Here is a 17499-nt window from a genome sequence, read left to right as displayed (position 1 = left end):
TGCACAAGTTTTGAGAAATAAAACTGGATCTTGGATTCAGGTTGTTCCCAGGTTTGTATAAAATTCCTTTGCAAATTAATAATCTGATCAGTGCCTTTGTTTCCTGAGCATTTATTTCAGTCAAGCTCCTAGTTCAAAAAATGGCTCCATGTTGGAATGTGATGTCAAATTCTGACAGATGGGTGTATCTCTTCAGCCACATTCTTCTGAATTTTTCAAAATATTACATCGTATTATCTTCATTTTCAAGAGTCCACCTACACATCACTAGTACCAATGTACAGTAGAACCCTGGTTAACCGAAATAAAGAGGGGAACCTGTTCCAGTTAACAGTTTTTTCAGTTAAGCCATAGACATCTGATATGTGCTACAGTATTTTGCATTGTATGTATTTTTGAAAATTTTGAAGCAAAAGAAATCTCTTTTCAGGGTGCTCTTAAATTCTTATGAAAGTTAAAATTACAGCATTATGATTACCATAAATTAATATACAGTGCACTGTACATCATTGTTTATAACATAGCACAAAAATACACTTGCAGTGGAAAGAAACAAAGACTCCAGTGCATTAGTGTTAGAAATGTAGCTTTGTTTAGACTGGTGAGTCAGTGGGTGTTTTTTGGATTCATTTCATATAACCCAGGGTTTGGTTGACCCCAGTTCGGCTAACCCGGGTTTTACTGTACATAGATTTTGAATGCATGACCCCATGACATTCAAAAGGTATTATCACTGTTTGCAGCTAATTTTTCTCTTCATACAATGTCATGTCAGCATTGAATACAATTTTTTTTTTTTTTTTTTTTTTTTTTTTTTTTTTTTTTTTTTTTTTTTTTTTTTTTTTTTTTTAGTTTATTCAACATTGTCAGGTCAGCCATCAAACTTATTTGGAGAATTACTCATTCACAGCAAGATATTCATTGTTGCATATCCTTCTGTTGTGATGTGCAGTCCCCCCCCCCCCCCTTTTTCCCTGACACACACACACACACACTGTCCATATTATTATTATACAACCACAACAATATTGATCAGACAGCCATACCAAACATGGTCATCAATAAAAATGACTTGCACATTTCACAACAGAGTCCATTCTAGCAACTATGTGAGTGAAGGTAATGTGGAAAGCAATTTCAGCAATTTCATGTTGGGAACAAAATATGAGGAAACAAAAATTTTGTCATACCGTGAGGAAATAAAATGTAGACAAACATGATCATAGTACACTCATGTCCAAGGGGTCTTTGAGATCCTTGAAACAACGTGAGACATGCCAATAATGCATGTGCTAATAGGTATACTGGAAAAATAGCGACATGTTGAACAGTTATTTGATTAAAAATCATACTGGAAAACTAACTGTGGTCTACAGGTAATGCTACATGGTTCAAATGGCTCTAAGCACTATGGGACTTAACATCTGAGGTCATAAGTCCCCTAGACTTAGAACTACGTAAACCTAACTAACCTAAGGCCATCACACACATCCATGCCTGAGGCAGGATTCAAACCTGCCAAGCACCTAGAACCGCTCGGTCACAGCGGCCGGCTAATGCTACATGTAGTGTCTCTTCATTGATTGACATTATGTCAGTACAAATTGTGAAGCCGTTGCGTGCCAGTATAGGATTCACAGCATCTGTCCAGACTGTGGAACAAGACAACAAGCATGGCCTATAGTAACACATCATTTTGATATGTAAAACCATCTCAATTTCAGCAGCTGGCACTTCGGCAAGATAATGACCCTAAGTCTGGGTTGTTACACATGGCAACCTTGACCATACTCTCGTTAAATATTTTTCTTTCTTTAACACTTTCGAGACGAGCGACGTAGCTCCTACATTGGTCCGACAGTACCCCAAAAAGATCACCGACATAGCTCCTACGTCGGCCGATTATCAGCGATGTTAACGACTCCCAGCGCATGACTGTCATATTCTGTAGGTTTAAAAGTACTCTCTGGTTATCCTAGTACCAAGAAAAAATTATAGATGGCAGCATATGTCACTGTTGGAGGTGGTACAGGAGTACATTTAGAGTAATTTGCTTTGCCGCGCTCACGCTCGACCTACAACAGGCGCGCGGCAGTTCGAAACTTTAGATTGTTGTCGGCTGATAGCTTTGCGCTTTATTTTCGTCATGGCCTTGTGAGATGAAGAAGTAGAGTTTTTATTGGACAATAGTGGTTCAGAATTAGATGAAGAAATTGCAGATTTTGATATTAGTGATGGTAAGCTATTTTTTGTCCGAATTTTCCGTAATTCTGTGGTTTGATTCCTGATGAGAAAAAAGATAATTTTTACGAATTTTCTTGTAGATGAAAACGATCCCTCGGACAGTGAACCATCAGGAAGACCTGAAGATGAGGCTGTTGACATCGTTGGCACAACAAACACAACTGGTCATTGCAATTTGCCATATTCTTCTGGCCAGTGGACAGATGACGATACAATCACTCCCCAGCTTCCTGTTTTTTCTGAATCCTGTGGAATACAAGATGGGATTGACCAACATTCTTCAGTGTTTGATTGTTTCACGTACTTTTTCAATGAAGAACTGGTGAGAGTGATCAAACGAGAGACAAACCGCTACGCTAGAATGACAATAGAGACACTAAGTGCTACAGGAAAACTGAAGCCTCAGTCAGTGTGGCGTAAGTGGACAACAGTGAAACTCAGTGAACTGTATAAATTTTTTGGTATTATTTTGCATATGTGCCTAGTCAAGAAACCAAAACTGTCTGACTACTGGTCAACAAATCCCATGTTGCAGTCCTCATTTGCGGCAAAGTGTCTGCCAAGAGAGAGATTTTTGTCAATTCTACGAATGTTACATCTCGTAGATAACGCAACATATATTCCTAAAAACCAGGTAGGTCACGATCCTATTCATAAGGTAAGACCTATATTCGACAGATGTGTGACCCAAAGTGGAAAGGCTTACAAGCCAGGGGAAAATATTATTATAGATGAAGGAATTTGCCCTTTTCATGGTAGACTGAGTTTTAGAGTGTATATAAAAAATAAACCTAATAAATATGGCGTAAAATTTTTTATGCTATGTGAAAGTGGGTACGTCCTGAACTGTGAAATTTATTCTGGGAAACAGTCTAATGCCAATAACAGCATTTTACACATTGTAGACAGATTGTGTCATTCATTTCATAATATAGGTCACACATTGTACATGGACCGATTTTACACCAGCCCTGATTTACTGTATTATTTATGGGGGAAAAGAACTAAGGCAGTTGGTACTGTGCAGAAAAATAGGAAAGGACTACCAAGGGATCTTGTAGGCCAGAAATTGAAAAAATATGAACTTTCGTTTTGCAGACGAGATCACTTACTGATTGGAAAATGGAACGACAACAGAGACATTTTTCTTTTGACAACAAAGCATAAAATGACAGCAACAAATGTCAGTGTAAAAACTATATTTGGAATGGTGGAAAAAATGAAGCCAGACTGTGTTTTGGACTACAATAGTAAAAAAGCTGGTATGGGTCATAGCGACCAGCTAATGGCGTACTATCCTTTTGAACGAAAACAAATAAAGTGGTGGAAAAAAGTTTTCTTTCACATTTTCATGCTCATGACTGTAAATTCATACATTTTGTACAAAACGTCGCGAAATACAAGCAAACATCTGGTTGAATACATTACAGAGTTAGCAGAGAACTTGGCTCACAAAGGTGGCCTCTTAGAGTCATGCGCTTCTCAGAATAGTTCGCCCATCAACAGACTAAGCGGAAGACATTTTCCAAAATTCCACCCACAAAATTGTGTAAGTGGCCTCAGAGAAGGTGCAAAGTACACGCAGAAACAAGCAAGGCCAGATATGGTAAAGTTTCACGCGATATTATTGTGAAACCTGTGACGTAGGGCTTTGTTTTCCAAAATGTTTCGAAATATTTCATACAAAAGCCAATGTAACTTTGTGATTATTAATAAAATAAAAGTTCATATTTCAACAGTTATTCATTTAAAACTAACAACTTCAATCCTATGTCCCTTAGAGGTCCTAAAACCTAAAAAAAATTAATATACAACCCTTGTCACTAATGTAAATGTTTATTTCTTTGCAATACTCTACAGGGAATGGACGTAGTTTCTAAATGCAAAAGAACAATCTACTTTCTGTGGTATAGAACCTGCTGTAGAAAATTCAGAAAAACTGTGAAATCGCTCAGTACCAGCCAGTTGAGCGTCCACACTCTCGCTCAGTCCTCAACTTGTTAAATTTTCTCCACAGCAATGATAATGTGCTACATGCAACATTTTTACTTCCAGCCCACATTGCAGTGACTATGGTCGGCATGTAATCTGCCAGTATGTTCACTTTACAGTCCCATTTCGTACAGCTGAAATATTCTGTGCACACAGAATGCAGTCCCAACTACTTCAAATAAAGTGTTGACAGACACAGAGTGTTTGTAAGCACTCTTAGTAGCTTTCTGCTAACCATCTATGTCACATGTTTCTGTGTTGCCCTGCACAGTTTACTGCACACGTTGTCATCATGACATAGTGTTGTTTTGTTGATCTCAATGATTCTTTAATTTATGGTCACAAGTGTTCTGTGATGTCATGTAACAAGAATGTATAGGTTGTTATGTTCAGTTAAATACTGCTTATTTTTGTATAATTATTTCTTTCTTATTGAATTTACAGATCTCTGTACATTTTAAATGTAATTTAATTTTTGTGCATACATGTTTCCAGATTTCCAGCTGTAAAGAGTTTTAGTTTTGTCTTGAACAGTTTTTGGCCTGAAGTTGAAGAGAGGCTTGAAATGAATTTATCATCTATATTTGCTCCAGGGAATCCAGATTTGTTTTATAAGGTTTGTTGATTTTGCTGTTGAATTTACACTGTGATTGAGTCAAATTTATTTATATTTAAAATAAAGAACTTTAATGTCAGATTTTAATTTAATTGATTTTAGCATTTTTCAGAAACTGAGATGTTTATGAAAAAGTTGGAGTACTTCTGTGGAGTGGAAGAGGACATAAGTAAATTCCGCAGTCACCCACAGTACCAGTCCTTCATAAACAAATGGAATTTATCCATATATTTTCAGATCAGGTAATACAATATATATATTTGGGTTACATATATGTAAAGATTGTTGTGTTTGTGGGTTAAAAGGAGACCATTCGCTGAAAGGCACAAGTGTTGAGTTGCACACACAAAAGAAAGAAAACTTCTTAGCTTTTGGAGTTAACCTGGAGTTATCCTTGACACGGTAACAGAAAAAAAAGAAACACACACACACACACACCTATGCCCGTGCCCCTACATCGTGCCAGCTGAACTAACAGTGCCAATGCTTCTTTTCAGCAGACAGGGTTGTGGTGGGGGTAGTGTCGGTTGTGGTGGGTAGAGCGAGAGGGAGAGGAACTTGGGACGGCAGCTAGCAGCTCGGCGTGAGATGGCCAGTTTGCTGGCTAGGAATGTGAGAGGGAGGGGTGGCACGTATAAGGGTTGGCACAATTTTAGAGGCCGGTGGGAAGCAACACATGCTGAAGGCGATGTGGGGACATGCATTGGGAGGAGGTGACAGGATGGACGAAGGGAAAATTGTTGGGTGGAGGGTGCAGGCACATTGTGTTACCTGAGATTGTGGCCGGACAACAGGAGTGGAGAATGCGTTGTAAGAATAACTCCCATTTGCATAGTTCAGAGAAACTGGTGATGGAGGGAAGGATCCAGATGGCTCAGATTGTGAAGGAGCCATTGAAATTGAGCATGTTGTGTTCAGTTGGATATTGTGCCACAGGATGGTCAACTTTATTCTTGACAACAGTTTGGCATTGGCCATTCATCCTGTTGAGCAGTTGGTTGGTAGTCATACCAACATAAAAGGCTGTGCAGTGTTTGCAGCAGATTCGATACATGACATGGCTGCTTTCACAGGTGGCCCAGCCTGTGATGGAATAGGATAAGCCTGTGACAGGACAGATGGAGGTGGTGCTGTGTGGGTGGATTGTGCAGGTCTTGCATCTCATTCTACGACAGGAATATGTCCCCTGTGGCCAGGGACTGGAAGTGGCATCAGGATGGACTGGGATGTTGTGTAAATTGGCAGGCGATGGAACAGCACTTTAGAAGAGGTGGGAAGGATCTTATGTAAGATGTCCCTCATTTCAGGCCAGGGTGGTAGATAATGAAAGCTCTGGTGAAGTATATGGTTCAGTTGTTCCCGTATAGGATGATGTTGGGTGGTGAGAGGGCACTCCTTTATAGCTGATTCTTGGGGGTGGTGGGAGGATTGGGGGTATGTGAGGGTATGGCATGGCAAATCTCTTTGTGGACTGAATTTGGGGAGTATTGCCTGTCTGTGAAGGCCTTTGTGAGGCCTTCCGCATACTGGGCAAGGGAATTCTCATCACTGCAGATATATCATCCACAGGTGGCTAGACTGTGTGGGAGGAATTTTTGGTGTGGAAGGGATGGCAGCTGTCAGAATGCAGTTACTGTTGGTGGTTATTGGGTTTAATGTGGACAGCGGTGTAGATGGAGCCATCAGAGAGGTGGAGCTGGCTATTGTGCTTCCATTGAAAGAATTTCTGCTCTTGTTGACCATCACCTCAGCCAATTGCCTGAATCTTAACCTCCCACATCAAAGATACTGACCACTTGCCCACTTACCAACTTTCCACCATCCCCACCCCTTTACCTCCTGAATCCTTACTCATCACTGTTCATGCCGTCTCCGTATGCAGCAACATCCCTCATGCTGACGGCCTTGCCTTTATCAACCACTATCTCTTCCAATGCCCTTCATACTCTAAACCAACCACCTCTTTACTTGTACACCTTACCAACTATATCCTATCCCACAATTAAACAATTTTTTCAGCCTTCAGTTGCAAGGTAATTTTTACTCGTTAACCTAGGTTTCGATTCCAGTAATGGAATCTTCTTCAGAACAAAAAATTAAATTATTTTGAGAGCCAAACACAGGCCATGTTACAGATTAAAAATTAAAAACAATAAAGACGCATAATCATAAGATTATGTCTGTCAAAATTAAAATCATTAAGGCGAACGTAGACGGAGCTACGCCGACCAGAAATAAGGACCACACGTGAGCAGCACGGAAACTTACTTTTCATTTGAAGGGAAGGTTTACAAAAAAATCTGCAACACAGCCATGGGCATCCGCATGATACCCACTTATGCCAACCTGTTTATGGGTCATCTAGGGGAAGCCTTCCTAGCCTCCCATACTCCCAACACCTAGTCTGATTCAGGTTCATTGATGGTACTGTCAGGATCTGGACTTAGGACCAGAGTGTCCTATGCACATTCCTTCTCAACCTCACCACCTTTTCTGCCATCTGCTTCACCTGGTTGGCCTCCTACCGAACTCATCACCTTTGCTTGATGTTGACCTCCACCTCTCTGATGGCTTCATCCACTCCAAAGTCCACATTAAACACATTAACAAACAACAGTACCTGCATTTTGGCAGCTGCCTTCCCTTACACACCAAAAAATCCCTCCCATACAATCTAGCCACCCATGACTGACATCTGCTGTGGTGAGAATTCCTTTGCCCAGTATCAGTATGCTGAAGGACTCACAAAGGCTTTCACAGACAGGCAATACCCCCCTGCCCCACAAACCCAGTCCACAAAGAGATTTACTGCACCATATCCCTCTCGCAGACCTAGTTGCAAGATCTGCTCAATCCACCCACTCAGCATTTGCTACTCCAATCCTGTCACAGGCTTATCTTATTCTGTCAGGGGCCAGGCTGCGTACAAAAACAGCCATTCATGTATCAGTTCTGCTGCAAACACTGCACGGGTTTTTATGTTGGTATGACTACCAGCCAGATGTCCGCCAAGATGAATGGTCATTGCCAAACTGTTGTCAAGAACAAAGTTGGCCACCTGGCAGCACAACGTGCAGGTGATCACAGCATGCTCAATTTCAAAGGCTGCTTCAAACCATCTGGATCCTTCCGTCCCCTGCCAGCTTCTCTGAACTATACATATCATTATGGGAGTTATCCTTACAACACATCCTCCACTTCCGTAATTGTCCTGGCCTCAATATCAGGTAACCTACTGTATTTGCACCCGCCACCCAACAGTTTCACCTTCCTCCATCCTGTCACCTCCTCCCAACTCATGTCCTCACATCGCCTTCAGCATGTGTTGCTTCCCACTGGTCGCTACATTGTGCCTGCCTCTATACCTGCCACCCCTCCCTCCTGTATTCCTAGCCAGCAAACTGGCGGTCTCCCGCTGAGCCGATAGTCATCCACACTCAATCCCTCTCCCTGCCTCCCCCTCCCCTTCCCCCCTCCCCTCCCTCTCCCCATCCCTCTCCCTCTCCCTCTCCCTCTCTCTCCCTCTCCCTCTCCCTCTCCCTCTCCCTCTCCCTCTCCCTCTACCCACCACACCTGAAACTACCCCCACCATAACCAGTCTGCCTGCTGAAAAATAGCATTGGCACTGTTAGTCCAGCCATTACCATGTAGAGGCATAAGTGTGTGTGTGTGTGTGTGTGTGTGTGTGTGTGTGTGTGTGTGTTTTATACTCTAGCTCATCAAAGGATAACTCTAAAAGTTAATAAACTTTTTCTTTTGTGTGTGCCTATTGACAACTTAATACTTCTGCCTTTCAGTGAGTGGTCTCCTAAAATCCAAAAGTATTTACATTCTTCGAGAAGTTTTGTACAACATTTAGAGATTGCTTCAATTATTACATACCACAGAATATACCATTACATAATTACTGCCATTCTGCTGTGGAAATTAGCATGGGTAGATCATATTGTGTGCATTTGATGCAGTATAAAATTATGTCACAGGTACCTGTAATTGAAAGAAATATTTTGGTTCACTGTGTGTTCATGTAATGAGAGAGTTATTGATTTAAGTAACTTTGACAAATGAAAGAGTGTAATGACTAGCATTCTCAAAAACATATAATGTGAATGGCAATTACTCATTGTTTTCTGTAAAACTGATGACAAAAATTCTGGAAGATTATAAAGCATTTAGTATCAGTTCCTTGTACAGAAATATGAATGTTGAAAGCTTCTCTGCTCTGTATAGTATAAAAAATTGTAATCTTTGTTACAACTAACAGTGGGTTGTAATCTTGGGGAAAAACATAAAAGTTTTTGCACACACCACTTGCACGACTCCAGAGCCGATGGTTTAACTTGAATCACTCTTGGCATGGAATCAACAGTTACTGTTGCAGTGGGCGTGGGTATATTGTGGTTGGAAATTGAAACAATGGAAAAAGAAATTTCTGGTCAAATGTATTGTGCTTCCTGTTCCAACATCTCACAGATTGTTTTCCTGATACATTGTCTTCTGGGAGACTACCTGATACGAGGAGCGACCAAAATGTAACTAGAATTCCATTCCTACTGGTGGAGAGGAGGTAATGACTGATTTTCCTGTTAAGTGCCACATTTCGCACTGGTTTTAATCAGTTGACCATGCAGCTGTTTATTTGGAGTACTTATTTTCACAGATACTTTTCTCATGTTCAGAATTTTCGAGTTCAGGCAAGAAAACCTACTAATATCAAGATTTTCTCAAAAATCATTATAGTTGAGATTTAGTGCTCTGAGTGTGACACAGAAATCAGTCAGTTTTCAAAATGTTGGAATACTGCTTAATCACTGCAATCAAAGGAATCAGAACAGATTAAAACTAGTGTGAAAACACTTTTTTACACACAAAGGGGATAGTTCAGTATGAATTCATTTCTTAAGGTACCACAGTTAATGAGGTTAACGCATTACTACTTTCAATTGTTAAAGAAATTTCATGTGGTACTGCTACAAAAATTCCCCATTTTGTGGTGATCAAGGGACTGGTTAATCCACTGTGACAGTGCTTCTGGTCCTACAGGATTGACTGTTAGTCTGTTTTTGACCGTAACCAAAGTGTGGTTTGAGATCCATCCTACACAATTTTTCTTGTTAATTACAGTTAAAATGAACAACAATTGGAATGTTTTCAGGACATAGTTCAGATGAACCAAAAATTATTTAATACATGGAATAGTTAATACACTGCAAGAAGACACATCAACAGATAAACTCCGTATCTTCCTGTGTGCAATCTCTGGGATCTCTAGCTGTCACAAAATGTGCTATAAAACTGTGGGCTGCATAATTGTTACTGCAAAGAACTTGGATGACTTCATGTCTGATGTCCCCCTCCTCCCAACGTCTCCTCCAAGTCAATATATTATTAGATGAGTGGTCATAATTTTGTAGCTGGTAAGTGCTCAATACGTCACTTCAACTGAAATGCTTAACTTGTTAAAATTTTCTTTGGAGCTATTCAAATTTATATTTGTATATATACTGGCTAGTGTGTAGCAGTTTCACCTACTTTTTAATTCTTTCTTTGTTGTTCTCGGTGTTGACGTACTGCGTTGCCTCACTGGCTGAAAAATTGGGGTTTTTAATGTGGACACTGACTACTGTAAATAATGTAGCCAACAGGTACACATTTGTGTTTCGCTGTAGTTTACTTTCACTTTGCACCCCCCCCCCCCCCCCCCCCCCAAAATAATACACAGTTATAGATGTATAGCCAGTGTACATTTGTTTAAACTTTTCATAAGCCTCATTAATAGTTTGCAGGCTAACCTCCACATACTGCTACAATAGTTTTCTGTTGAACATCTACGAGCAATAAAAACATAACCACATAGTTCACAGTCCTTCAAATAAGTTGAACAGTCACTGTCATTGCTTTAACACATGGCCTATTGGTGTAACACTTATTTCACTGTTGATACGTTGTTTTCGTTCTAAGCAACACAGGTTCCTCGACTGAAATTCAGCCATGGACTAACTGTCTTGTGACCAAAAATTGGGCCCTTATATATCATCACAATAATAGGTACTGAAACTACACATTGTTCAAAGTTTAATTTACAGAAATTACAATTAAAACTTAACTCATTAAATTAACTGAATCCATTGAAAAATTGGTTCCTTTTAACAGTTTCTTGTGCTATGAGGGTTAAGCCGAATTATTTGTTTAAATCATGAAATTAACATATATAGTTATGTAAACAATACTTTTGACAAAACTGTTAATTACTTTGGAATTAATTAAGGTCTGGCTTTGCTAACATGTTTTTGAATAGAGCCAAATAAATACTTTAAGAATACTATTAGTTGTTCCTCCAAATGTTTATAACTAGTACACAGTTTATATTTGTATATACATCAAATAGAATTTAACTTACTAAACAATCACTAATTTCTCTCTATAATAAAAGATACTAACTAGGAATAGTCAAAATAAATTATAAAATCAATTACATACATAAAACTAAGCACAAAATTAGATCTGGTGTTGTATTTTTTAAAACTGAGGGCCAACGTTTCTCCATTATGAAAATATAGATTATACTCATGTATGTTAATGGTAATTAGTTCAAAAATGAAAAAACCAATTTCAGTAGGCAGATGGCAAAAACAAGAGGTGAATTAAATATATTCCAGCTTGCTTCGTCTCTAGCAATTCAGTGAAAACTGTTGGCGCTTATCATTAGACATAGATTCCACAAATGATATAAATCTCTTTATTTAAATTTTCACTTTGTGACTGTGCTGCTCACCCATTCCATTCACAAAAGTCTCTGTTTTCATACATTACATATACATAGCTACATATGCCATCTGAGGGCTCTCAGCCATTAATGGCTAGGTTCAGGTTTGTTGAACTTGGGGTTCCTTTGCTGCAGGCTGAACAGTTCCACAAGTCATCTGTTACCATTAAACAGTGTATACTTCTGAGCATCTGTTGACTTGAAAAGTGGAATATTGTACACGAGTAGAATTGTGTGTGTGTGTGTGTGTGTGTGTGTGTGTGTTGTGTGTGTGTGTGTGTGTGTGTGTGTGTGTGTGTGTTAGAGAGGGAGAGAGCGGGGGTGGGGGGGAAGGTAATTTCTTCTTCTCATTCTTCACTGCATGTATAAGGCAAATTTCTGTTATGGCACTCCATCTCGTGTTTGGTCTTCCTACATCATTTCTTCTTCACTGCATTCATAATTGAGAAACTTTTCAGGAACTCTTTCTCTACCCATACGATCTACATTTTCCTTCCATTGTCTCCCATTTTCCTTCAGTTTTTATTTTAAGTCATATATTCCTTAATCTTTCCTTATATCTTCATTTCTTGTACAATCTTCCCTTGTACATCCTTCTGCTCTTCTTAGAAATCTCATTTCTGGAGCCTGTATTGTACTTTCTTTGTGTCTTGTCCATGTTTCACTTCCATAAATAAGTGTTAGTAATGCTATTGTTTAATAAAACTTCAGCTCAGTTTCTTTCTTGGCTTTATTTTGCAAACATTTTATGGTCATTACACATGTGGAAGTAAATTTATTTAATTTTTGGTCCATGTCGTGGGTATATTAGTAAGCAACATCACATCCTAGATATTTAAAATGTTTTAACTTACTCCGAGATTTTATTATCTAAAACTATTTTAGATCTTACTGGTTGTCTGCACTGAAATACCATTACTTTCATTTTATCTACAGCTTTCTCCCATCCCCTGCTTTTTCTCTTATGACTCCCCCACCCATTCTCTTCCTCCAGTCCCTGTACATGACTTTTTACAGCAGAGCGCAAGAACACACATGTTGGTAACTCTAAAACTGCCACTGAGTTATTTGATTTTGATGAAACTTGTCAAAATGGAAAACAAATTACTATGTGAAAAAGCTGCTGAACTCTTAATATGCCATGACAGGTGAATGAGGATTCTGTTATATTAAGGTCAATGGCTGTGCACTATGTACCAGCAGGTAGTATCGCTTGCTGCTGATTGCAGTTTATCATTCTTCAATATTTCTGCTCATATTGGTCATGACCCACAAGTGCTGTATAAATATGGAATCAGTAGATTTTTGAGGGCTGTAGTCAGTGCCATGCACAGTATCAATGGCCCTAAGTAATTAGTGCCCAAGAGGAAGGACACATTTTTCACTTGGTGATGCATGATCACACAGCCACATCCTGTTCCTTGGCTCAGGAAATGGACCCATCAACAACATTTTATTTTCAGATGAATCCTAGTTCTGAATACAGCATCATGAGGGACACGTGTATGCGGAGGCTTGGAGAAGACCGAACATTACCAGATTGCATTTGTCACTGTATGGGCTGGCAGCCAGTGTGATGGTATGGGATTTCATAGGGTACACAGATATATGGTAATTTGGACATCTGATTTACTAAGGTCAATGGCTGTGCACTATCAACAATATTACTTGAGAGACTGCATGTTGCCTGTGCTGTTGCAACCTGCCTCAGTGTGGATGGTGTTCGACTGTTGTCCTCACTGGCATGTTCTGCAGATGTGTCACCTTCTGAAAACATCAGGTCACAGAATGCCAAGAGACTGGCCTGCCATTACTCACTGGCCATTATGATTGATGAACTCCGACATAGAGTTGATGCATTATGGAATGATATACCTTTATCTATCATCCAGACTCAGTTCACTGAATGCCCAGCTGAGTTAAGAGTTATTGCTGCAGCCAGAGGTGTTTGCTCTGTGTACAAAATTTCACACCCTGTATAACCCCAGATCACCAACAAATGTACAATTTTAATAGCTGGTGTGTGTGTGTGTGTGTGTGTGTGTGTGTGTGTGTGTGTGTGTGTGTGTGTGTGTGTGTGTGTGTGTACTTCTGTTTATTTCACTGGTCATGGGGTCTAATGTGATGTCTTTGACACTCCAAATGAAATGGAATGTACTGTTGTCAGTTGGTACTGGCATCCAAATAATGAAAATAGTTACATGCTTAGTTCTCCCCAGAAAATAATGGAAAAGATGGCTTTTAATAGCAGTTACAGGTCAGAAGTTTTTCATAGTGCCTATATTGTTATGAAGATGGGGAATCTCTAAAAAGTGCCTAACCAAGGGTTGGAATCGGTAGCCATGCCTTTGAAGGCAGCTAGGTAGCTTTCTAGTGGAAAAACAAAGATGAATAGTCAATGTTGTTGAAGTGCATAACATACTTAATTTCATTACTTGCTATGGCACAATAGGGACTAAGACAGAAGAGTTAACGGAAAGATGAGCACATGTGGGGAGTTACAGTGCTAAAATCATTATGAACAAAAATTGTATGCTAAGAAAAGCCACAGTATTTATTTAACCTTTATTTCATTACCCAAAAGAAAATATCACAATCTTTCAATACTTCATAACCCTGAATGTTGAGCCAAACTGGCAATAGTCAGAAAGCAGTCAACGTGTTAGAGATGCTTGCTGAAAAGTTACTGGAGCTTTAAGGACAGTTCAAGGGATCTTAGACCATCTACAGTAAATTTTTGCATGTTATTTGAGTAGCAGATAAAACTGTTTTAAGCAGAATGAAAAAACTCTGTAGGTCACTGCTGTTAACACATTGTTTACAAACATTTAATAATGTACTTAAAAATTGTTGTTCTCAGTCAAGTACTTGGATCACAAACTTTTTCACTACCCACTTCTGTGTAATTGAAATTAGTTGGCACCATTGATCTGATCCCATCAAAGTAATCAGTAACAGCATGTTCTTGGTACTTACAGACACTCTATCATAAAACAGGTGTTAAGTGAACATAATTCCTTTACAAATGTTTCTAATGTTACATTTATTGAGAATGAAAAATTAATATATCTGAAAATATGGCTATGGAAAAACAAAAACTTTTTGCTGCAAGCTAGGGTGTGAGCATGGATGCTACGCACATCTCTTCCACACACTCTTCCTGACTGTGCAGCCTGCCATTGGTAGTGTAGTGAAATATGCCAACTGAGGTATTGATTATACAGAGTTGATTTTGGAGTAGATTCTGCCCTGGCATTAATGGTTTTCCTTTGTCAGTACAGCTTTGACAGAAGATAGGCAGCAGCAAAGTGTGTCAGGTTTTGGCATACAGGATCAACTATGCCCAAAATGGTAGTGTATTGATAGCCAATAGATTTTACACATCTGATGTTTATTGAGGGAGCATCAAAAAGTAGAGGGCATACCCATATCATCCAACCAATTCCGGTGCTCTTCCTACATTGTCAGGGAAACATTTTCTTCTAGCAAGGAGATGTCGATGCACACGTATTTTGCATTATGCAACAAACTCTTTCCCTCCCATGAGACACAGCCTTATTGAAGGCACCTTCAGTGATGGGTGGGAGTGACTGCAAGCTCCAGTGAAGTTGAGGACTATACCAGTAGCATAGCTATTGTCAAGGTCACCCAAGCCAGACAGGCCTGGACAGAGGAATGAAATGAATCATGTCTCACATAGGGCAGGGGGGGAGGGGCTCGATAGCCATTGGGAAACAATCACTGTAGGGGAGTAAACCCCAAGGGAAAATGCTGGTCCTCCAGATTGGGGGTTGGGCGAGGGGCTAACAATCTCATCTCATAAAATGAAATTTTTGCAGATACCACACATTGGTCTCAGAAGGTTACAGATACAGTATGATGACGTGTGATGAAGCAGGCTGGGATATTTTTAATTCCCCTCTTGTTTTGCCATCTGCCGACTTAAATTTGTTTTTTCATTTTCAACTAATTATCATTAACATACATGAGTATAATCTGTATTTTCGTAAAAGAGAAAGGTTGGCCCTCAGTTTTAAAGACTATAACACCAGATCTAATTTTGTGCTTAGTTTTAGATATGTAATTGATTTTCTAATTTATTTGGACTATTCCTGGTTAGTATCTTTTATTATAGGGTGAAATCACTAATTATTTTGTAACTCAAAATTCTATTGTTGACATATAAACAAATAAAAATTCTGTACTTATTATAAACATTTGGAAGACAACATACTAGTAATCTTAAAGTATCTATTTAGCTCTCTTCAAAAACATGTTAGCAAAGCCAGCCCATAATTAATTCCAAAGTAATTAACAGTTTTGTCAAAAGTGTTGTTTGCATAAGTATATGTGTTAATTTCATGATTTAAACAAATAATTCGGCCTAACTCTCGTGGTAGACGAAACTGTTTACAAGACAGAATTTTTCGATCTATTCAGTTAATTTAAAGAGTTAAGCTTTAATTGTAATTTCTGTAAATTTAACTTCAAACAATGTGTAGTTTCAGTACCTATTATTGTGAAGATATATAAGGGCCCAATATTTGGTCCTGAGACAGTCAGTCCACAGCCAAGTTTCAGACAAGAAACCTGTGTTGGTTAGAACAACAATATTGCTTCAGATTGACTGTGGAATAAGTGTTAAACAATTAGGCCATGTGTAAAAACAATAACAGTGTCTGCTCCACCTTTCTATTCTTCAAGAACTGTGAACTTTGTGGTTAGGCTTTGCTGCTCGTAGATGTTCAACGGGAAACTATTATAGCAGTATGTGGAGGTTTGCCTGCAAACTATTAATGAGGCTTATCGACAGTTAAACAATAGCACACTGGCCATATAACTGTGTATTATTAGGTGCTTGTGAACAGTGAAATGAAAGTACTGTGAAACGCAACTGTGCACCTGTCGGCTTCATTATTTACAGTAGTCAATGTCAGAATCCACAACCCAATTTTCAGCCAGTGTAGCAACGCAGTACGTCGACACAGTGGACAAGAAACGAAGAAATAAATAAAGCAGGCAGAACTGCTACGCATGGTGAGGAAAAAGGTTAAGGAGAAGGAAAATGAATATTATGTTAGCCACGTGGAATGTGGGGACATTTAAGAGACCTGACAAATGGCAAGAAATTAGAGAAGAAGTGGATTAGTATAGAGGGAAAATAGTGGCACCACAAGAAACATGATGGAAGGAAGAGGGAGTGATAACATCGGGGTAACATATACTCAGTGGTGGCTGCTGTGTAAGAGCAAAAGAGCATGCGAACACCCTACCTTTCGACACCTTGTGGATTTATTGATTATTTTTCTGTGAATGCTGTTAAAAATAAAATAGGTGCTTCAATATGAAAGATATGGCACTTACATCTACCATGCTACTGCTCCTATAGACTCCATGAAACTTGGCAACAGGGTCATGAGGATACCTTCAGTTGTGCACATTTTAAGGAGCTTTTGCACATGCGCAACTCACATGGTGTATTCACCTTATGGGCCAAATACATACAGGTTTGATAAACAATGTGCACTGTTCACGATGTGCACTTCTAGCCCTTGTCACTCAACTAGAGGTTTACATCAGTGCCAATGGGTGGCAGCACGCTGCAACAGACTTTTATCCCTGTTTGCTTGACATAAATTCTGCTAGATGATAGCACACTCTTCAGATATGCTAATTCACTCACTATATACTGCAGTAAAATTACATCAAATGTCAGTATATGTTAAAGTTGTACCAAAAGTAAACCTAGTTTATGGGTTTCTGAATGAGTTATAGTATATTAACTTATGAATTTTATCATCAGTAATGCATCTGAGGCACTGACAATGAAAACTCCCCCTCAGATTTAGTGCTAAGAGGGCCCAGTGAACAGCCCGTCAAA

The 17499-nt window shown here is 39.2% G+C and overlaps 1 protein-coding gene across 1 annotated transcript in view; it reads left to right on the top strand.

Annotated features, from left to right (window-relative positions):
- Nucleotides 1–17499, top strand: part of LOC126470302 (conserved oligomeric Golgi complex subunit 2) — an 82041-nt gene that overhangs the window by 22978 nt on the left and 41564 nt on the right. The window contains exons 5-6 of the mRNA XM_050098073.1: nucleotides 4732–4852; nucleotides 4955–5094. Coding sequence (XP_049954030.1) covers nucleotides 4732–4852; nucleotides 4955–5094 — 261 coding nt within the window. The remainder of the gene's footprint in view (nucleotides 1–4731; nucleotides 4853–4954; nucleotides 5095–17499) is intronic.

This window comes from Schistocerca serialis, chromosome 3 (genome assembly GCF_023864345.2).
Source record: "Schistocerca serialis cubense isolate TAMUIC-IGC-003099 chromosome 3, iqSchSeri2.2, whole genome shotgun sequence".
Taxonomy (NCBI): Eukaryota; Metazoa; Arthropoda; class Insecta; order Orthoptera; family Acrididae; genus Schistocerca; species Schistocerca serialis.
Note: the sequence above shows the minus strand (reverse complement) of the source record. Positions and strands in the feature narration are given on the sequence as shown.